General features: G+C 45.4%; 3 protein-coding genes across 5 annotated transcripts in view; 2 read left to right on the plus strand and 1 right to left on the minus strand.

Moving 5' to 3' along the window:
* The window catches only part of LOC147998836 (uncharacterized), a 924,038-nt gene that overhangs the window by 378,686 nt on the left and 523,237 nt on the right, over window positions 1-22,115 (minus strand). The window lies entirely within an intron of this gene.
* The window catches only part of LOC147998847 (disks large homolog 5-like), an 85,188-nt gene that overhangs the window by 15,174 nt on the left and 47,899 nt on the right, over window positions 1-22,115 (plus strand). The window lies entirely within an intron of this gene.
* Window positions 6,237-11,008, plus strand: LOC147998848 (disks large homolog 5-like). The gene is made up of 6 exons (XM_087595546.1): window positions 6,237-6,410; window positions 7,475-7,634; window positions 8,850-8,993; window positions 9,626-9,788; window positions 10,505-10,565; window positions 10,736-11,008. The coding sequence occupies exons 1-5, from the start codon at window positions 6,329-6,331 to the stop codon at window positions 10,532-10,534; spliced, it is 579 nt and encodes a 192-aa protein (XP_087451672.1). The 5' UTR covers window positions 6,237-6,328; the 3' UTR covers window positions 10,535-10,565; window positions 10,736-11,008.

Here is a 22,115-nt window from a genome sequence, read left to right on the forward strand (position 1 = left end):
GGACAGCTGATGTCATGGGGAGCAGACTTTGCCCCCCTGCTAATGTTCTCCCTGTACTGAGCATAAGCAGAGGTGTCCTTTCCAGGAGACTTTCCCGGGGCAGTGCCACTGAGCACCTCCTGCTTCCAAAGCCAAATTTTCCTCAAGGCTTGATTATAAAAACCTTAGTAATTCCTATGCATCTAAATGAATGTTTCCTTCCAAATCCTGCCCAAAAATGTCTCATCCTAACTCAAATTATCCTCCTTCACCAATATTAGCCATTAAAAATTCCTGAGAAATACTACCAGTTTGAATATGCAGTCAAAATGTTCTCCTGTCTTATTATGTACAGGTGCTTGATATCACATCAAGAAATAGCCTGCATGGAAGGTTGCAACATGGGTGTGTGTTAGGGGAACACTCATGAAGCCTTGTGCTTAGCATTCAACGGTTGCCACAAAATTCCTTAGGCGGAAGATTTGAAATCATTATGGTGCTAGAAACAGTGTGGAGGCCAGTTGGCAGAGGAAAGTGAAACATTAGAGCCACCAGTGAAGGCTCCTGTTGGGCCCTACCTTGGTGTTTCCCTCTCCCCTCCCTGAGCCTTTCAGCCTGCTATAACAAGACACTGTTTACACCTTTGACAGCTGCTCTTAGCCCCTGATTTGGGGCTGGGATTTTCCATGGTACCCTTCCTCCCCACTCAGCTTTCCTGCTTCTTGTTTTTAAGAAGCTGTTTATGCCTCTGATTGGGCTGGAACTTTCACCACACAGACTTGTCCTATTTTCCTGGTTGGAGATTTTCACCTGCCTTGTTGTTTTTCCACGGCTTTTGCCTCTGGTATATAAAGAGATCTCAGTAAAGCCTTGGTGGCACTCGCTAAAAAGGGGTGACCCGTGTACGTGTTTTCTTTCAACCCCACAAACCTACACCCGATATTCACACACTGTCGGCGCAGGCACTGACAATAGGTATCACAATAGAAACTAGTAACTAGATTTAACCAACTATCACATTAATGCTGTATTTCGTGTTTTTTTTCTTTTTGCTCTCCTAGAACCTGGAAGAGGCTTGGGGTTTTCTAATCCTACTCATAATTTATTATCCTTCCCAACACTATGTGCTTTGTTCTGTTAATGCTAACAGCGCCATCCAATACCTAGGATATTTTCTACTGACATGTGTGACATGAGACAAAACAGTCCCTGTCATCCTTCACCTGAATAAACGTCCTTAGAGGACAGTGTAGTTGGAGGGTCCTTCTTTCCTCTCCAAGATCGAGAAACATTTCCAGTCTTCAGACAAGTGTGTCAGCCATTGTCCAGTGACTGTCTTGAGATGTCCACATTGTCATCTGAGTGTCGTCATCCAGCCTGCGCTGTAATTGTTGTAGATGATTAATAGGGTTCCAGCCCTAGGATTTAATTCAGTGCTACAGTACTTGCCAAACATGCTCAAAGGCCTAGCTGCCACCCTAGTCCTGTGTACTCTAGAGAAAGAAAATAAAGAACCACATTGTCTATCAAGTTTCTCCTCCAATAGAAGGAGAATCTGCATCAGGTCTTTTAAGTAACTCTAAGCCCCAGCTTCCCCACAGCTCCCTCCTTCGATTCCATTATTGGTGCATTTTCAGTAACGCTCACTTTATTTTTGGTGTGCAAAGAATATGCACCATGTCAGTAAAGTGTGTGTGCGTGTGTGTGTGTGTGTGTGTGTGTGTGTGTGTGTTCATCCATGAACTCACTATAAATTATTATCAAATGACCCAGAAGACCGTGGAGAAACCTGTCGATGTGCATGCAGAATTACGTTACTACTGTTCCATGGCACCTTGTAGGGAACACTGAAATAGTGGGCTGCTTTAATAGAGCCTAAAACCAGGCTATGCATGGTTTTCGGTGAGATTGTGATGTGCAACACCACAACAGAGATCAGCAGAAGCTTCATTTATTCCATGCTGCTGTTACCAAGTGAGGCAAAGCCTCATCCCATAGAGAGTCTGGTAGGATCTGATGAAGGGCAATAAATTCAGGGCTGAAATCAAGCCTTTAGAAACAAAGAGAAAAATACAAAGTCAAGGAAATCAAGAGCTGTCTTTCCTTCCTCTTTTTTTTTTTTTGAGAAGATCCACAAGAGAGACAACCCCTTCCTCAAACTAACAATGCAGAAGAGAGGCAATACATAAATTAAAAATCAGAAATGAAATGAGGGACATAACAATAGACACCAAGCAAATTCCAAAATCATTAGTTCTTACTCCCGAGGACTTTACGCCAGAAACTGGAATATTTATTCGATATTGTTCATTTTGTAGACAGATAACAATTACCAAAGTTAAATCCAGATCTGAGAAGGTATCTGAAAAATATCCCTAAGAAAATAGATACTGTCATTAAAGGTTGCATACATTATATATTATACTGCTTTATTTTTGCACGATTAAACCCCTTCGTGGACATTTAGCTATGTTATAGAAAGTGTTACTTTTAAAACAAAAGGACGAAGAAAGAAACTGTGGAGTCACTGAGATATACTTCCCAGACAGGATCAAGGAAAGACTGCTGAGAGATGCAAGCAGGGGCTGGAATGCTGCCCTTGAGAAGAAAATGTTTTTCTCACTTTACCTCACACTCTGTTGCACTATGTCCTATGTTTGTGGAAGCGGCTCTCATGCTCTCTGGGTTATGACAAGTATATTGTGATACTAGGAAGAGGGGTGATTTGCTATACAGATATTTTAAGAAGAAACCTTTGCTTAGTCTCACTTCTTTGCCTAGTCTTGCCTCAGTCGTTCCTGGTATCATGGGAATAACGATCTTATTATATCTTGCCAAAAGGGAATGTGAGGTAATGCATATTCATGCCTATATAAGGGTTAATAAGCTTGCAGCTGCATGCAGGTGCATCTGCCTTTGCTCTGCATCCCCTGTGTCCTGGTTATTTGTGACCGTACCTGGGCCCCCAACACACTAGATGTTGACAGGCATCACCCTTCGCAGTGTCATGTTTATTTTCTTTCTTTTTTGAAATCTATGATGTGGAGGCGTATTACAGCAACAATATGAAATAGCAGGCTGGCATGTATGAAAATTGCTGTGTTTAAGCTGGGTGTAGGGACAAGTCCTCAAAAGGAGCTGTTAATATGGGAAACACATAATGCATTTGTTGCTGGAATTGAGTTGCCTCAGCTGTGTTGCTCTGCCTGCTCAGTGTCCATTCAACATCACTCTGTTTCTACAGAGGAACTCAAGGTTTGCCCCAGCCGCCTGTGAGCTGTGATATGGGCAGAGAAAGGCCAGGACACAGTGGTGATTTCCCACTCCTCAGTTATGCTGAATTTTCCACTACTGTATTTGTATACACAAGTACAGTGTGGTCAGTTATTATAGATATTTGTCATTTCTTACAGAGGGCAACAATGATTGACTACACCCAATTCTATAAAAAACAAAACTCAGGAAACCTGGCCCTTGGCAGCAATGAATCAAGAAATATCTAGGATGGTGGGGCATGAATTCTGCCAAGCAATGAACTCAGATAGGTGGGGTTGTGAGGAAGATGTATGGTTGAATAGCCCAATCGATTCACGTTGTATCATCTTGATTTAATCTAAGGACAAAGAAGTGCAGTATCTCTGATGGCTTTCTTCTAACCCCTTGAAAGGTTCACTGGGGATTGACCATAGAACTTCATTCTTCTTGCTGGGACAGCAACACTCAGGGAAGCTTGAGATTGCCATAGGCACAGTATTAGGCTAGAAATGCTGAGTAGGTGATACTAAGTTGTTCAGATGGTGATACCCATTTCATTTGTTCTTAATGTGGACCTAAGGAAAGATAGATCGAGGTCCTTAGAATACAAAGATCATTTCCAGTTCTTTTCTACCTTTCCTGAATGAAAGACTGGTTGGCAGAGAATGGTAAAAATTCAAGAATTGGTAGATGATGCTTTGAATGAAGGGTGGGTTTCAGTGCTGGTTTTAGACAGGGTCTCAATTACCCCATCTTGTTCTCTACGTTGCTCGTCAGGTTCACTTTGAGCTCAAATAAAGCTGCTTCCACTTTCCAACAGGTCGTCTTACAAAGGGGCCTCCAAGGACTGTGAGGACAGCATTAGCCAATGAGAGCTGAGGTGTGTAACCCACAACTATAGCTTTATCTGAAAGACCCTCAGACAGAGGAGACTCTCGCTCCAGTCCTGAGGACAATCACCACCCCATGAACACACAGGACTCAGTCTTGATGTAAAAACAAGAGGTTTACTTTGGGATACCAATGCACTGGGGCTCGACATGGTCCTCACGTAGGAGGGATGGGAGGAGCCTCGAACAACAGAAATGTACAGCTTAAACAGTCATTTATGATCACACAGTTTCATTAGCTCAGCTATTTCAGTGCCAAGGATAACTAGGCAGATGTTTCTCGTTCTGGAATTCCTGGGATAAGGCCTTAACCACATCAGTGTAGCTATTTCAGTACCAAGGACGTCTGACTTGATATATGTTTTCTTATCCTGGGGTTTCCAGGACAAGGACCAAGGATATCTGTCTTGGCACGTGTTTCTCTTCTGGAATACCCAGGACAAGGCTATAGCTATGTCAGCCTATAGCACAGCTGCATTCAGTACCAAGGACATCTCACTTCTATAGTGGTCAGTTAGCTTCCCAGAGATGTTTCCAGTCTTGTAATTGCCCTGCAGTAAATATGTTCTATACCCTCTGTTCTTATGGTCAGGCAGCTTCCTAGAGAGTGGGTGGGAATGTGCTTTCTGTACTTTCTTGTCTATTGTCTAATGTCAAGGGGCTAAGCGAGGGCCAGCTTAAAAGATTCTCATTCTTAAGAAATGGCTGTACTGATATATAAATGGGGATCTTCCATATCCACTTTCTTCCAAGTCTAACAGACATCTCAGTTTGTTGCTGTAATATGCCTGACAATGAAGGACACAGAAAAATAACTTGAGAAACAGCAAGGACATTGTAATCATATCCTGTGTCGTTATGTATGTTCTGGATGAGGTTTGTTTTTTTTTTTTTTTTTTTTTTTTTTTTGGTTCTTTTTTTTCGGAGCTGGGGACCGAACCCAGGGCCTTGCGCTTCCTAGGTAAGCGCTCTACCACTGAGCTAAATCTCCAGCCCCCTGGATGAGGTTTGTTAAAATGACAATATTGCACGAAGCTTTATATAGGACCCATCAAATTAAGGGTAACTATGCACTGTCATAGCTAAAATGGCCTGGTCTTGTGCTGTTTGTGTTTTTTATTTTCTGTTTTTTTCTTATTTATTTATTTATTTATTTATTTACTTATTGCTTTATATGTTGTCAGGAAGATAGTTCAAGTCATGGATCTGCCCCCATAGTCTGAGCTTTGCTACTAATACTGTAAACAGTATTAGTGTATTCATTCAATAAAATAAGTTGTTTTTTTTTTTTTTTTAGTACGATAGATGCTTTTGTGTTTTCTGGGGTGATCCATGAAACAGGAGTGAAGATGCTTGTTTCTTACTCTGTCCACTGAGTTATGTCTCTAGGCTTGTCCTACCTTTGGCTGCATACCCCCCCCCCACATCTGCTGACTATTAAATTTCAGATGAAATCACACTTTATAGCTTAGAGAGGCCTGTAAGCAATCCTGCTTTGGTAACTTAAGTGCAAAGAGGAGAGCCCCGCACTCAGCCTGAGGGTGCATTCTCTGGTAGATCCAATATTTCAGTTTCCTCTGCTAACAGATCACCACATTGTTGCCAGGACCATAATGAATGCAATTCTTTCTCCTAAGGAATCTGGTGGCAACTGTCAAATGTTAAGCACAAAGCTTCAGGTTGTACCTATAACACACACCCACATTGCAACCTACCCTACAGGCTATTTCTGGGTGTGATTTCATGCACCTGCACATGATGAGACAGGAGGCCTCTTTGGCTACTTAAAGGAACTGGTGTGATTTCTCAGTAATCTTTAATGGGTAATATTGCTGACTGAGGAGAATTTGAGGTAGGATGAAACATTTCTGTGCAGGGATTGGGGAGGAAGCACTCATTTAGATACATAGCAATGACTTAGGTTTTTCCAATCAAGCCTAGAGCCAAATTTGGCTTTGGAAGCATGTGGTGCTCAGTGGCTATGCCACAGGGAAGTCTCCTGAAAAGGGCACATCAGCTTTTGCTCAGTACAGGGAGAACATTAGCAGGGAGGCAAAGTCTGTTCTCCGTGACATCAGCCGGCCCTTCGTGGACATTCTATTGTCTCCTAGAGAGACCTTGGAATCCCTGTGATGTCACCAGTATCGTTGTGACAACCAATTCCCTACTTTTTCTCTTAGTGTCCAAAGGATATATCCACAGACATGTTTGCCCATCTTCTCAGGCGCTTTGGGAGAGTTGATGTTGATAGAGAAGAGTCTAGAGTGAAGCAAACGAAACCTAAAGGTAATGATGGACACAGGACATGGGGAATGTGGAGTAAGTTCTGGGCAGTGTATGTTGAGCTTCCTGTCAGGGGTGTGTGTGGGGGTCTTCCGCTGGCCTTTTTAGTAATGGGCCACAACCACTGGAACATCTCCACAGATACTGAATTCCATGATTATCACAATTCCTGAAAGTCAAGGTTTTCACATCATTAGTTCTCCATAACCACATGGAGGATATGGCAATGCCTATGCTATTATTGGGTGAACTTCTAGTCTTTACTTTTACAGTGCATTCGGTGTGTTAAATTGATATAATAACACCATAAGTAGTCATGGAGGGTATGACTTTTCTGAATTAAACAGGGCATCAATGTACTTCACTTTCATTGCTTCTTTAAATTTAGTGACTATCTGACAGTAGTAAGAGGGAGAGAATTGTGCTCCTGGCCATGACCTTATATTCTTAGAACTCCTCTGACTACCTCTGGCTGACGGGGCCAATCTTAGCTTCATATATTAGAGGTTCTGTGTGGCAGATATTTTTCTACAGTAGCCAAACCATATGGAGCAGGTAGAGAAAGAGCCTGTAACCTATTGGCACTTCTGGGGCATTTATCATTTCAGTAGGGGGAATTAATAAGTCTGTTGACCATGTCCTCCCCCTACATGACTTTTTAATGCAAAGTTATTGGACTAGAGTAACAGTGTAGGATATCTGAGTATGCCTGATCAATCAAGTCATTGTGGATGCTGAATTGATGATCTGACTTCTGAAACCAGAGGGGTGAGGGTCCTGAAACCAGGTTGTAGCCTGCGTACCTGATAATAATCGTGGAGAAGGCATCTCTCTGGTACTTGTTAGCCTGTGTGGGCGGGCATAGGGAACACCTGGCTGCTTACATCTCTTGGTCTCTATATAGTAGTGGGGGAACTGTGATCCACTTAGGATGCCTCTTACACACACCAAACTCCTTGCAGTGACACTGGCTTCCAAGCATGTTCTCCTATTTGGACCTCACTGTGGTCTGTGTATGCTCTATGCATTCGCCCCATGCGGGTTCACTTGTGTTCTTCTACCTACAGAGGCCTGCAGACAGACCTCATCCCCTGAAAATGTCCTAAACAAGGTGCAGGCCAACGAGGAAGAGGAGAGGCTGAATAGAGAACTGGAGCTAACTACCAAGGAGAGAAATGAGCTGACAGATCGCCTCCTTTATGTGACAGGTGGATCCATGAGCAAGAGGTATGCATTGCTCCAAACAAAGGACCTTGTTCTAAACCTCATCTCCCATAGAGAGGAGATTCAGAACCTGACCCTTACTGAGGAGTGAGTTTGAAAATGGACTCTCTGATTCTGCCTGTTGAAAATCTGAACTTGTGATCTGAGTGAAGAATTCAGGGATAAAGTCACTGGAGCATGAGTTCCCAGTGTACAATTGGAAAGCCCTTGACAGGTGGTAGCTTTGCAAGGTTCTAGGTGCTGTGAGTTTGTGGACAGTGTTTGCACTTGCTAGGAAGGTGACTGAACGCTATCATCTCATGGCAGCACCCTTAGGTGACTGGTCCCACATTGTTCATATCAATGCTTAACTAGAAGACCTGACGCTCTGGCCTGTTCCTTCTTGTCTGTGTACCCTACACTCTGAGACAGTAATGGTGCATACATTTCTATTGTTTCTCATTGTGCTCTTTCCATATTTGTCTCTCTTTCTCATTCTCTGAGTCTGTTTACTTTTCTTTTCTTGTGGGTGTGTCCCAGTTTGTGTGTCTGTGTGTGCACAGGTCTGCATGCATATGCACAACTTTTATATGTTTCTGTGTCCCTCCACCCTTGGAATTTAGGGGTCTGTTTTTGACCTCAGGATTTACCTTTATAATAGTTTCATGGAGGTTTAAGTGCTTTATTTTGGAAGCCCCACTTTCAACACCACAGTTCTTTGCCTGTGTGGTCACATTTGTCTATACATTTGTATGCCTTGGGCAGATTATAAGTTTGTGGCAATATCTGGTCTCATCTCCAGAATTATGTGTACTGTCTGCCTCTAGAATATTAGTTATTTGGCTTGTAGCATTCCACTTGTCAAACCAGGAAAAATGAAATCAGAGGTTTCTGGATGTGTGTGTGTGTGTGTGTGTGTGTGTGTGTGTGTGTGTGTGAGTGTGTGTGTGTGTGTGTGTGTGGCTGGGTAAGCTCTGTGGCCTAGGCTCTTGACAGCATAACAGGTTTGAATGCAGATCCAGCCCTCCTGATTGAAAAAAGTGAGCCTGGGAACCCTTTATCTGGGTGCTTAGCTTCTGTTATCCTGGGCACACAATTCCAAGTTTCTGAAGCTGAAGAAGATCCAAATATGTAGAATTCAGAAAGTGTCCTTCCATGGCTGGGGTAGTACAGGGCACACCCTGAGTTCATATAATCCTAAACCTCGATGTTCATTGGGTTCTATCTTCCTGGGGCCAGCCCCTACTTCAGGCCAAATCCATTTTATGAAAACTTGAAGATAAAGGAGAAAGAGGTCATGTCATTACTGCACAACTTAGACACAAAGAACATTGAACATCGTGAGAAATTTCAGGAGCTCAAGAAGGAGATTAACTTCTATCGGTAAGTACTGGTCAGAAGGGCCCATCACTTGTGGAATGGCCATGTCTGCCTCTCTTTGTTCTGGACTGGAGAGCCTGCAGCTCTGGGTCCATGTCTTCTGCTGTTTAAATATCACTGTGCCGTGGGTCTTTTGGACTCAGATTCAGTTCCATAAGAGACTGTCAGTTATCACCACAGTGTCTATGCATCTTTAGAAGGCTCTGGATAGAACTACACTGATTCAGGCATCAGAGTGTTATTAGGCCAACCTGTGGGTCTGGGGTCATACCAGGTTTAACAAAGCTCAATGTGTGGACCACATGGTTTGCATGACCTCCCTTGGTTCTACTGTCCTCTTGTGGTTATTTGCCGCCTACTAATTGATGTTGCCCCGATGCATTGGGCTCTCATGGGTAGTTGTAGATCCCTTGTTCTTTTGGAGAGACATGGACTCTTATTGGGGCTTGGGTCACAGAAACAATTTATTCTTCCCTGGATTGGCCGTTTGCTGTTTGGGCAGCAGCCTTACATGTATGGAGATGTATTCTATGAAGTCTTTATGGGTATCTGGGTCCTGGTGGAGTTTGTGGGATTTGGCAGTTGGAATGGGAGGAAGAGGCTTCAGGATCTTACTATGCAGAGTGTGTTTCCAGCAACCTGCACAGCCGGCTCCTGATGGACCAGGCATGTATGAAGAAGAAGTTGGTCACATTGAAGCAGGAGAGCAAGGAGTTACAGCGATATTTGTTTGAGTTGAACCCGAATGCTGAAGACGAACAGGAGAAGACCAGCAACCTCCAGACCCAGCAAAATGTGGTAGGAACAAGCAGCTGAGTCAGATTAACAATGTCTGATACCATTTGCCTATTGGATACATCTTTGCTTCCCCTATCATCTTTCTAATCTCCCCACACCCAATCAGTCACCTACCTCATGTGATAGAGTTATTCATTGCTCTGTCTATGCACAAGTATTCTGGGATGTTAACCACTCTTCAGAAACTGAATTATGGGCAAATACACTTCTCTGCCCTTTTTGTAACTGCAGGCCAGAAATGGTGACAGAGGAATAACATATCACATGACTGCATCTCCCTGTCATAGATTGGATGCTATGAAGAGTTTTCAACGAGTTCTTGGTCGTGTGACAAAGGTCATACAGGGGTCATGTGATGGTTGGAAGCACCTTGTAGGGATAAGAACCAAGTGCAAATGGCAAATGAGTCCTGGTCATTGGCTTTGATCTCAGTATCATGTGGCCTTCTCCTTTCTTCCTGCAACCCAGTTAGGTCTCTTCTCCTTTCCCCGTTCTTGGTTTTCACTGGTAGACGTTTGAGGAGCAGCTTGTTCTCCCACAGTACTGTGAGGGTTGTTGGTGACTTTCCCCAGGCTGCAGAGATATCAGCAATGATTTCAGTGAAAAGATCAGTGCTGTCTGTCCAATGCAGCTGAAGGGACAGAAAGCAGCAACTTCACAGCTGGTATGCATGTCCCCACCAAATCAGTGTCTTAATAGCTGCCTTCTCCTCCCAGGTCTCAGGAACTGCAGGAGACATGGAATAGGACAGATCCCAAGAAGACAGCCCCCTGAAGAGTGAGTTTCTCTGTCAGGAGTTCCCTGCTGACGACAATCCTCAACAGTCAAAGACTTTTTTGGGGAGAATATTCTTCTTCTCAGTTAATTTCCTCATTGTATAGAGACCCTAAATTTATGTATCCATATGCCAGCCTGTCTCATTGAGGTCTTTCTCCTCTCTCATACAGATAACACCATTTGAGAGACATCTGAGGGGACTGCCTTGACATCTCATGTCCTAGAGGAGAAACAGCACTACAACTGTGTTTCTAAATGTTCATTAAGAAAATGCTGTTAAGAAATGTTTTTGGTTATGATTTTCATTGAAGTTTTCTTTTTGTTATATCATAGTTATATATTCTTGTAACTGTTTTTCATTTTTTATACCATTTTAGTTGTTCATTTTATGCCTGTTTTTTGTAAATTGTATTCCTTATGAATAAAAATTGATTTGTAACTCTTGACTCTTAAGACCATCTTATTCAAGGGTCCTTTCCCCTCCTGTAGACTTAGAACTGACAGCTGGATATGGATCTTTGCATGGTCCAGGCAGCATGAGTAAATAGGGAATTTAAAGCCACCAAGGTGTACACAGGGTGATAGTGTCTTTTGTGTGGATAATGTGACTTTTTTTATGGACACACACTTTATGATGTAATCACTGACATACTGTATCCATGCTGTCATGTGTTCTGCTCATCCTAATCTATATCAGTCTACAACACACATTCCTTATTGACTGATTGCCCAGATATTGAGTAACACACACTCATGCCTGTAGAGCTGCAGAAAAAATGACAACTTTCACAAAGGAATATAGAATAATCCTAATCAAGAACCATGTGCCTCGGTTTTTCTTACAATACAGCATTAGTATTAAACCACAAAGATAATGACCATCAACGTCATTTTGGGAAATAGGTTTTTATAGGTGCTGTTTCACTTGATCATTCATATGCTGTGTTTTTTATTGTTGCTGATTATATTTATTTTTATCATGTAACTCAATGGATCTTTTTTTTTCAAATGTATGTCTGGGCCACTCCTGAGTGCATTTCCCTCATGATCCAAAAGAGGGAATAGCATTCCCCGTTATAGATGATTGTTAGGGACCATGTGGTTCTTCTGAGAGAGCAGCAGATGCTCTAACCTGTGAGCCATCACCACAGCTCCTGTAGGTAGCTTTTGTCCTTCCAGGGCATGTGCTATACTAGATGGACGCCATCATCTCCCATTAAGGAGAGAGATCTCAGGAGATGTGTATGTACAGGTGGTTGAGCGGTGCCTGCTCAATGTGGGAGCCTGCTAGGCATCCACACCGGGCTCTGGTGCCTCCACTGCTCATTGTGCATTCAGGATCACCCTCCAGCATCACTCAGTTTCAATTCCAAACAGATCTTTCACTTACTATCGATGATTATATACATTAAGCACATCTGATAAAATACAGAAGAGACTAGCCTCCTTCTACAGGCCAACTTGGCATAATGAATTCTTTTGATAGAAAGCAAGATAATTATCTTAATCTATGCAGTTTAGGGAGGTCCTCAAGAGCATCCATAGTGAATGCAGACTGCAGCTGTGACCACATGTTTCTTTTGCAGAGCAGGTCTGTGCAAGCCCAGAACTTAGGTGGGATAGTTCATGTTTCACCTTTCACATGGAAATCTGTGATCGTATTGAGAAAGTATATTTTCCACGTGACTCATTTACAATTTATGGAATTAAACTGACTTACTGAGAGTGGAGGTGACTCAGAGAGATAAAGTGCAGAAGACTTATCCAGTATGTCTGCAAACAGATGCTGTCTCATTAGGGCTTTTCAATGCTCAGCAGCTGGAGAAGCAAGGGAAAGGCATTGGTGACTCTCAAGCTTAGGTCCTCTAGTCATTATAAGCTGAGCATGACACAAAAAGTCATAGGTATCACACTAGAATCTAGTAACTAGATTTAACCAACCTATCACATTAATGCTATGTTTGGTGGTATTTTTTGCCCTCTTAGGACCTGGAAGAGGCTTGGGGTTTTCTAATCCTACTCATAATTTATTATCCTTCCCAACACTATGTGCTTTGTTGTTAATGCTAACAGTGCCATCCAATACCTAGGATATTTTCTACTGACATGTGTGACGTGAGACAAAACAGTCCCTGTCATCCCTCACCTGAATAAACTTCCTTAGCGGACAGTGTAGTTGGACGGTCCTTCTTTCCTCTCCAAGATCGAGAAACATTTCCAGTCTTCAGACAAGTGTGTCAGCCATTGTCCAGTGACTGTCTTGAGATGTCCACAAAGTCAGCTGAGTGAGGGCAGGGCAGGGCAGGGCTGGGCAGGGGATTGGGGCAGGGCAGGGCAGGGCAGGGCAGGGCAGGGCAGGGCAGGGGATTGGGGCAGGGCAGGGCAGGGCAGGGCAGGGCAGGGCAGGGCATTGTGGCAGGGCAGGGCATTGGGGCTGGGCAGGGCTGGGCAGGGGATTGGGACAGGACAGGGTAGGGCAGGGGATTGGGGCAGAGTCCATTAGATGTCAGTAGGCAACAGGCCAGCTGGGGCTAGTGTGGGTACAGGGCTTCTAGTGTGGGTGTGAGAAGAGGAAATTAGGAATGGTCAGATTCTGATGCAGCATATAGGCAGGAAGGAGCTTAGACCATCTCAGTGCCATATAGGGACATTGTAGACACTGATGGGCAGTGTGGGGATGGTAGGGTCCCATATACTGCTCTCCGCAGGTGTCAGGAGAGCATACAGTGGCTCTGTCAGACGTATGACAATCAGGCAGGCACTGGGTGCAAGTGAGAATCATGGGACAAGCCCTGTGTGCAGCCTGGTTTGGGGACATTCCCAGGTGCCCCATGGACTGCAAATTAAAGGCAAAGGACACAGGGAAGCCAGCAATTCCCATGCACATGACATAAACACCTGTAGAACTTTGTAGAATTTCCATAGACTATCTGTCACTAGTCCTCATTATAGAAGGCACCAACATTCTGCCCTCTACTTCAACTTGGTGAGACAACTATTCTAACTCCAGCAGGAAGGCCTCAGGGAAGACAGTAAGAACTCGCAGGTGACCCCTTTTACTATTGAAACAGGGTCTTCCTATGGAGCCCAGAGTGGCTGTAGGATACTAATGCTCCTGCCTCACAGTGACTAGAATTCCAATCCACCCTCAAGAGCAGTTGATTCATCACTAGATCAGACTAAGGACATGTGAGGCCCCAGGGTGCTAGGATTACCAGGGTCCTAGTAAGTTTCTCCAGCCTAAATTACAACCTGAGTCGGTGCTGCTATTTGGGACACCGCCTGATGCCCAGTGACATCACACTTTGGAACTCTTTGTCAAAAATAAACTGTTATGGGAATGAAGTAGCCACACAATAAACACTGGTCTGGAAACTCCTAGGTCAAGAATCCCCTGTTGGAAATGCCTTGGACCGCAAAATTTTAAATTCTAGATCCTTCTGGCTTTTAGAAGATTTGTAAATACAAAAAAAGAAAGATGGGCATAGTAATTTAAGCCTGTGATCCCAGTCATGGGAAACTGAGTAAGGGTGATGGAAGACTGTAAGTTCCAGGCCAACCTGTGTTTCAAGAAAAAAAAAAAAAGGCATGGTGAAGATTCCACTCAAGTGGAAACCAAAAGGGTTTCACATGGGCCCTGCCATCCACTGGTCAGCACTCTCATCACCACAGCCACAGGCAGACACTGGGGAACATTTCTCTCTTTGGGATGCAATCACCCCATGATTCTATGTGAGGAATCCCCCAAAGGTTGCATCATGTGAGGGACCTAGAAAGTTCCAGGATTGGGAGAATTTAGGAGTTTATAATTAGGGATGATCTACAGCTGTGGCAAAGCCTTTTCCCAGCACATGGCAGCCCTAGGTTTGCCCCCAACAGTAAAAATAAATTCCCCCAAAATAATTCAAACAAAATGTCCTGAAGCCTGCGCCCTGACCAGTCTCCTCAAAAGTGCGCAGGAACCTGGGTCCACATTTAGGACCCAGCACGGCCTCTGTGACCCGTGAGAAGGGATCTAATATGGGAATTAGTACAGTATGACTTATCCTTGTGGATACCTTTGGTGACAATAACCACCTGACCCCTGAAAACCCATCTACCTGGGGGGCTCAGCACTCATGTCACCCAAAAAGCCCAGATCCTAGGGCCAGCATGGGCAGGTGGTGAAGAAAGTTTGTCTCTCGTGAACATCAGTTGCCGCTCCTGACCTGACTCTATCCTCAGGAGACAATGTCACCCCAGAAAGTGTGGGTGTCAACGGCTCTTCCCAGGCCAAGACTGGGATACTGCTTAAGTTCCACAATGCACAGCAGTGCTCACTCTAGAGCTAAATGTTCTACAGCTGAAAGGTTTGGGTGCTCTGCTGGCCACGCCCCTCCCATGCAGTATTTAGTGCACTCAGAGTGGTGCTTCAGATGTGAGGGACTTCTTGAGGCTACTCCCATGGAGAATGGCAAATTCATCAGAACGGGGCACAGGGTGAGTTCAGAGCACAGCTGGGAGGAATTTAGGGATGCCTAGCCATGACTAAGACCAGATCCTGGGCTGACAGGCAGTTGAGCTGGAGAACTGGCATCCAAAGTGTGACTGCCTGAATTCCTCTTAGACCAAAAGCCCTGGATCTGAGCTACTTTGGTGCGTGCTCCTAAGTGGGGTCCCAGACACAGCTCAGAATTGGGGCTGTGCATGGACTTTGTTGCTGGCAGCAGGTGGCTTAGCCATAAAGTGCCGAGCTTTCCCATCTGTGCCCACTCAAACTCCTCTGTTTCATTTTAGGTGTGTTTGGTATAGTTTTGAGACAGGGTATCTTGTAGCAGCCCAACTCGCTTTGAGCAACAATGTAACAGAAAAATAACCTTGAATTCAAGATCCTCCAACCCCTCTGTCCCAAGTCCTGGAATTAAGACCTCCAGCTGTGACCATTTTACTGCAGCATAGGATCCATCTGTATTAGAGTGAGCTTTGGAAATACTGGAGCTCCGACTGTTCCTTAGAATTCAGGTTTCCTTAATTCTTAGCAGGAGTTTTGTGATGATGCTGATGAGAGAGTCAGGAGTTAGACTGGGAGAGGTAACAGTCCTGGCAGCCCTGAGTGCTCAGTGAAAGTCAAGACAGAAGCCTGCTGATTAGCACCTGAGTGAAAGTGGGAGGATTCAGAGTTCAAGAACAGACTTAGTTACATTCCTAAGACCATATTGCAACATTTTTGTTTCATTTTTGGCTTGTTTTCTTTGAGACAAGGTGTTAATTTATAGCCCTGGCTGTCCTGGAACTCACAATGCCTCTACCTCCCAACGGATGGAATTAAAGGCATGTGCCAACATGCACTGCCACTAATTAATTTTTAATTAAACATGCTGGCACAATCCAGTAATCCCAGTGCTTAAGAGGCCGAGGCAGGCAGATATCTGGCTTCCTGACAAGTCTGATCTACAGAGAGCCTGTCAGAATAGCCAGGGCCAAACAGAGAAACCCTGTCTCAAAAAATAAACAACAAAATGAATTTGTTTTAAAGAAGAGAGGAACTATTTAACAGAATTAGAGGCAGAGAACCAAAAGGTAATGGGCAGTGCAGAGTCTAGCTTCTGAGAGGAAACTGGACACTATGGGGTTAGGGTGGGGATTCTCATCTTGGACTGGGAGACAGAGGGTGACTTCAGGCATGGAAGGTTCAGTCAGTCATTAGTCAGGATTCTCAATCAAGAGGGTGTTCTAAGTTCCAAAATGTGTGAGCAGTGTTCTGCATGAGAGTAGAAGAACCTGCCTAGCTATACAAAACAGCCAATGAAGAGTAATCACAAGCATACGTCTGGAGGTCCACAAGAGGTTAATGTCCACCTTAGTGTGGATTATTCAGAGCACAGGTGGAGAGGAGTAGAAGAGCTGATGGTGGCTGAGGCAGGAGAGGAGTTCGGGTGTGAATTTGAGCCAGTAAAGGAGCTTGTAGGTCGGGCAGAGCAATGAGAGGTTTAACAGCATAGCTGTTGAGATCCTTCAGATTAATTTGTCTTAAGAGCCTCATGCCATAGCCAAGGACAGGAGTAGATCTGACTATTGGGTGGCTGGGCTCATATAGCCCAACAGGTTTGTCCTTGCATCTGTGGGATTCCAAGTCTCTCCCTTTAGACACAGCCATGGAGAAGGTGTAGCAGTGAAGGTGCAGATGGCTTTGCAATGCTTGGCTTATGGTGTTGAGTACTTCATGCTCCACAGAGCTAGGAAATGTCCTAGAAGCCAGGGAGGCTGAGAATGAGGAAGACAGGTCTCTGGGAGAGAGAAATGATAACCAAAGTCACTAAGAACTTCCTGAATCACAGTGTCTGTTAACCATATATTTTATTTACTTATTTTTATGGGCCTGAGTGCTTCACCTAATAAATGCTTGTGCACCATGTGGTATGTGTGGTGCCCGTGAAGTCCAGACTGATTCCCTAGAATTGCAATTACAGGTTAATAGGAGCCACCATGTGGACACTGGGAACTGAACCTTGGTCTTCTGCTCTTAGCCACTAAACCAACCATCTCTTCAGCACCACCCCCCAATTGTATAGTCATTAAGATTTAACCATTTGGCCTTCAGTATTTGAATTAATACAGATGTGACAAGAGTTATAGTTAACATGGTGGTTCAGGTATAGACAGGCAGGCATCTCATTGTATACAATATATGAATCCTTCCTTCCTTCCTTTCTTTCTATCTTCCTTTCTTTCTTTCTTTCTTTCTTTCTTTCTTTCTTTCTTTCTTTCTTTCTCTTTTTGATTTACTCTTGGAGACAGTGTTGTTTTTTGTGTAGCTGACCTGGAATTAGCTCTGTAGAGGAAGCTGGCCTGGAATTCAGAAATCTGTCTGCCTCTGCCTCCCAAGTGTTAGGATCAAAGGCCTGTGCCACACCACCACACATCCTTCTGTTTAAAGGAAAAATGTAGTCTTACAGGTCAGCATGAGTTTAGCCCCGGTATAGACATTTTCCTAGGCCTTAGGAGCTGTAGAGTTCATGAAGGATTTGCTGCCTTCCCCTTTAGCCTGGCTAACTATGAGAGCTGCACACCCATGGGTGTTTGCTTCACAAGAGTCTGGAGGATTTGGGTCACAGGCTGAGGTAACTGTGTAGAGCAAAGGATGCTTGGTGAAGGTCAAGTGGGTAAAATGCTGAAATGCTGAGAGATTAGGCCTATGGTAGGCGCCTCCTACACCTGAGACTTCCAACCCCGAAAAGCAGGGGGTAGAGAGTGAGGATGCACAGTGCACACAGGTCAGGAAAAAGCCATGTTCCCGAAGCCTCCATGAGTGGTGGACAGGCTCTAGGGCACCATGAGGGACCTCAGGAGCTTCTGCACTTTGTAGAATTACAGGGTTATATGTTTCACATGCCCATGATTTGCCCCCTGCAGCAGGGAGAAGCCAACACCAGAAACCTCCAGCTCCCAGCCCTGCTTTTGCCATGTAGGTTTATCCAGAAAGAGGTTGGAAGTCCCTGGACCTGGAGTCTCAGTTGGTTGTAAGCCACCTGACCCTGGTGCTGGAGACTGAACCCAAGTCTTCTGCAAGAGCAGCAAAGACCTGTGCACTCCCTGGCCCAGCCAGGGCTGTGAAATGGGATTTATTTTCATGCTGAACAAGCCCAACAACAGTTTAGGTCCCTAGAAGCCACGTAAACCTGGATGCAGTAGTGTCTGTCATCCCGCCCTTCCTACTGGGAAATATGAACCTAAAGTGGACAGTCTCTAGGATTAGGGGGAAGGGCTAGCCTAGCAATCACAGCCATGGATGAGAGGTAGGTGAGGACCTGTGCTCAGTTTGTCTCTGACCTTTACACAGGCACACACACACCTGTACTCACAGAAACGCCATACAGACATACGTGAAAAAGGAAATAAAAACAAACAACATTGAAAATACAGTATACTGGGGCTGGAGGGATGGCTCAGTGGTTAAGACCACTGACTGCTCTTCCAGAGGATCTGAGTTCAATCCCCAGCAACCACACATTGTGTCTCATAACCATTTCTACTCTCATATACTACCCTTTACTGTTGTGTCTGAAAACAGGGACAGCGTACTCAGATGGACAAAATAAATAGTTTTTTAAAATCCTTTTCTTAAAAAAAAAAAAAAAAACTCTTCTGTGACACATGATCATTGTGTGATTCCAAATGTCGCTAAATCAGTAAAGTCCTATTGCTACATGGTGCACCAGTTGTGTAAGCCTTGGTAGTAGAATGGCACAGTTGAAAATTTGCTGGTCACAGTGACCAGGCAGCCTAGAAAGCTAACCATGTGCAGAGAAGGCTGTGCTGTGTCCTAGTCCTCTACCCCACACTGCCCCTCATCCCTATGAACAGAGCACAAAGAACAGATGAGGAATGTTCCAGGATTCTTTCCTCTTTGATTGCCTTACTAACCTAGCCCTGTGCTACATGTAACCTTGTCACATCCTCTGTCCCATCCCTAAGCCCTCATACCTGTCATATAAGACAGGGATCTTGCTTTGGGGGGAAGCTCTGGTCCCTCTCTGTCCTAACAGGCTCTGAGCCATCGCTGAAAGAGAGTCCTCTGAGGACTGAGGGACATCCATAGCCAGTTCTCTGACTTCCAGGAAGGTTTGAGGAACGGGGTCCTCTTCTTGTGGTGCCTCTAGTAGGAGCAGCCCACACTTGGGCCCAGCTCCCACTGTCAGAAAAAGGAGGGTGGCTCTGGTCTTTGCACAGCTCTCCAGCTGAATGAACAGTGCATCTCTCCTCTCTCTTTTGCAGGAAGTCTCCAGTCTCTGGTGCAGGTGCTGTTCCCAAGACAAAGGAAAGGAAAGTGCTAAGTGAGGGTTCCCAGGATCCTTTAAAACATTATCTGCATTGTCTTCATTAATGTTTCTGTTTAATTTTTTATTCCATGTGTATTGATCTCCTTGTAGGGGTGTGCATGCCAAAGCATGAGTGTTGAAGGTGGAGGAAAAGCCATGGGAGTCACTTTATCCTACTGTGCGGGGTCCCAGGCTCTGAACTGGGTCATTGAGCTTCTTTACAAAGATCTTTCATGCTGAATTTATTGCTGACTCTGATTTCAGGGAGAGCATCTCATACAGCCCAGACTGGCCAGTAAACTACTGATCATCCTACCTCAAGCATTACCATCTAGTTCATGAAAGGTTGAGTTATTGACATGAGGAACTGGGGATGGGCAGAGGTGCATGACTGAGGCTATCTCTGCTCAGTGGCATGCCTTTGGGGACAGATAGTTTTCATCACTGAGGTGTCATTTGAGTACAGTGCTCCTCTGGAGAGAAGGAGTCTCTTTTGCCAGGGCATCAGGCTCTCCAGACAGGACTTGAAGGTGGAGGTCTGGAGGCCAGGCCTGCATTCCTCTTCAGAAGCTGCATTTACCACTCTGGACAGTGCTATAGCACAGGGTCACATATCCAGTTCCACCCTGAGACATGCTGAGTCACATGCAGTTTGTGCTGAGAAGCAAACTGGGGTCTCCTGCAAGGGCAGTGTGTGCCTCTCAACCACTTACTCATGCTTTCCTTAATTGTACACTCGAAGTGGGGCGGGCATGACACATGTGGGGGTCAAACACAAATCAAGGGAGTTTTTTTCTCTTTTTGTATCAGAGAGGGCCTAAGGATCAAACTCAAGCCCTCAGGATTGACAGTGATGCCTGGACCTGGTGAGTTCAGGGTAGGGGATGAGGGTTTAGTCCTAGGGATGGAGCCCAGGACCTCACATACGCTAGGCAAGTGCCTAATCACTGAGCTACATCCCCAGCAGATGTTGGTTGCAAGAGAACTTGGGCCCTCACCATGCCAAAGGAGCACTCTATCACTAAGTGGCCCCAGCCTGGTAGTCTTGTTTGTAACCTCTGCTGTGTTTGCATGCTGCCTGAGCTTATTAATATAGCCACATCCTCAGGGTGACAAAAACTTCATGGAGACTCCCACTGTCAGATACCTGAAGACAGGTTTCAAAGAGAACAGGTAACCAGTGCAGAAGTCTCAGAGTGTTCCTGTGAAGTACATGGAATATAAGTCCCAGATGACAGAATGCTCAGAACACTGGTGTCCCCACTCTTGGAAGTAACCAGGGCCACAGATCCCAGTCTTTCATCACACCTGAAGACCCCTAGCTTGCATGGTGGCACATACTTCTCATCCCAGCACTTGGGAGGCTTAGTCAGGAGAATCTCCTGAGAACAGGAGTAGGAGGACAGCCTGGGCAACCCATCAGGTGTTACCTGCAGGTCTAGTTCCAGACATAATCCTAGCATGCAGTCATCCCCGGCCATGCAGGGAAAGCATCATGGCACACCAGGAAGCCAGTGAGGCCCATGTTGCTTGACTGGGCAGCTACTTGTTAGCCATAAGGACTAGGGCTCAGAGTGCCCAGAGGCTGTGAGACTGAGGGTTTCAAGGACCCAGCAGCAGGCCAGATGGTCTCAGCCTGGACTCGATACTGAAGAAGGAAGGAGCCCTGAGTCCTGGGCCAAAGCTGTTAGTAGCCCCATGACCTGGGCTGCTGGTGGCTGCTGGGGTCAGGAGCAGTGTCTTGGTGGGTCCTGCTGTGGTGAGAGAGAGCAGCAGAACTTCTGGAGGACAGAGAGGGAGCAAAATAGAACAGGAATCCAGTGTAGAGATCTTAGAGTGTTTGTGTGAAGCAGAGCTAGGAAGTGGGTTGCAGGGGCAGGGGAGCAGCAGGCTGTTCCTGTAGAGATGAGTCCAGCAGCATGGGGTGGGAGAGTATCTCAGGGGAGTGGCTCCTGTCCTTCCAGGACAGTCTCCATCAGAGACTGAAGGGCTGGGCCTGAGAGGCGAGGGGAATTAGGGATGAGGGAGAGACTAGAGAGATGTGGGAAACGGATGCACCTAGGAGTGAAGCAGGGCCCCCAATGTGGGATGGCTGAGGCCCAACAGAGTTGGATGTTGCTGATCCTACATTAGGCCAGGCCAGAGGGCCCAAGCTCCAGCAGCCAGAAAGGAAGCCAAAGTGTCTGAGGAGGCCTGCATCAGATTGCTGCATCTCATGAGGGTCCCACCAGTGGCCAAGGCAGGATTTGTTGAAAGCAAGGTTGTGGGTATAATTGTTCTCACCTCAGAAGGGAATAGGTGGCCATGGCTCTCACAGGTACTGAGGGTGCAGGGACAGGAGACCTATGGACTGACCTTACTGCCACAGGGCGGCTGAAGGCTCTTGCTGCCTTCAGTTAGTTGTTATATTAACCTGGTAGCTTCATTTCTTGAGAAGCTTGGGTGGATGAGGTGTAGCAGATCAAGGTCCAGCTGTGAGGAGGGATCCAGAGTGTTCCATGGTTGGCAAACAGGTTCTGAGATCTGGCCTGTGCACTCAGGCCAGTGTAACTGTTTGTCTTAGCTGCAGGCTCAAGAGGGTTGAACTGTCCCAGGATCAAACACCACATGTGCCCTGTGTTTTCCAAGCTTTCTCATGGTTGCAAGCGCTGGGCGATCTCACATGGACTTTTCCATCATTCCCTGAGCTCTAGGTGACTCGGATGGATCATGGAGATATCTCTAAGCCTATGCCAGCACAGCAGTGACATCA

Source organism: Rattus norvegicus, chromosome 19 (genome assembly GCF_021556685.1).
Source record: "Rattus norvegicus strain SHRSP/BbbUtx chromosome 19, alternate assembly SHRSP_T2T, whole genome shotgun sequence".
NCBI lineage: Eukaryota > Metazoa > Chordata > Mammalia > Rodentia > Muridae > Rattus > Rattus norvegicus.

What these genes read in the sequence shown, in the direction of transcription:
- LOC147998848 (XM_087595546.1), top strand. Translation starts at nt 6,329, where the DNA reads ATGTTTGCCCATCTTCTCAGGCGCTTTGGGAGAGTTGATGTTGATAGA. An exon ending in GGTGGATCCATGAGCAAGAG is followed by an intron (nt 7,635 to 8,849) that starts GTATGCATTGCT and finishes TCCTGGGGCCAG; the next exon opens with CCCCTACTTCAGGCCAAATC. An exon ending in AAGGAGATTAACTTCTATCG is followed by an intron (nt 8,994 to 9,625) that starts GTAAGTACTGGT and finishes GTGTGTTTCCAG; the next exon opens with CAACCTGCACAGCCGGCTCC.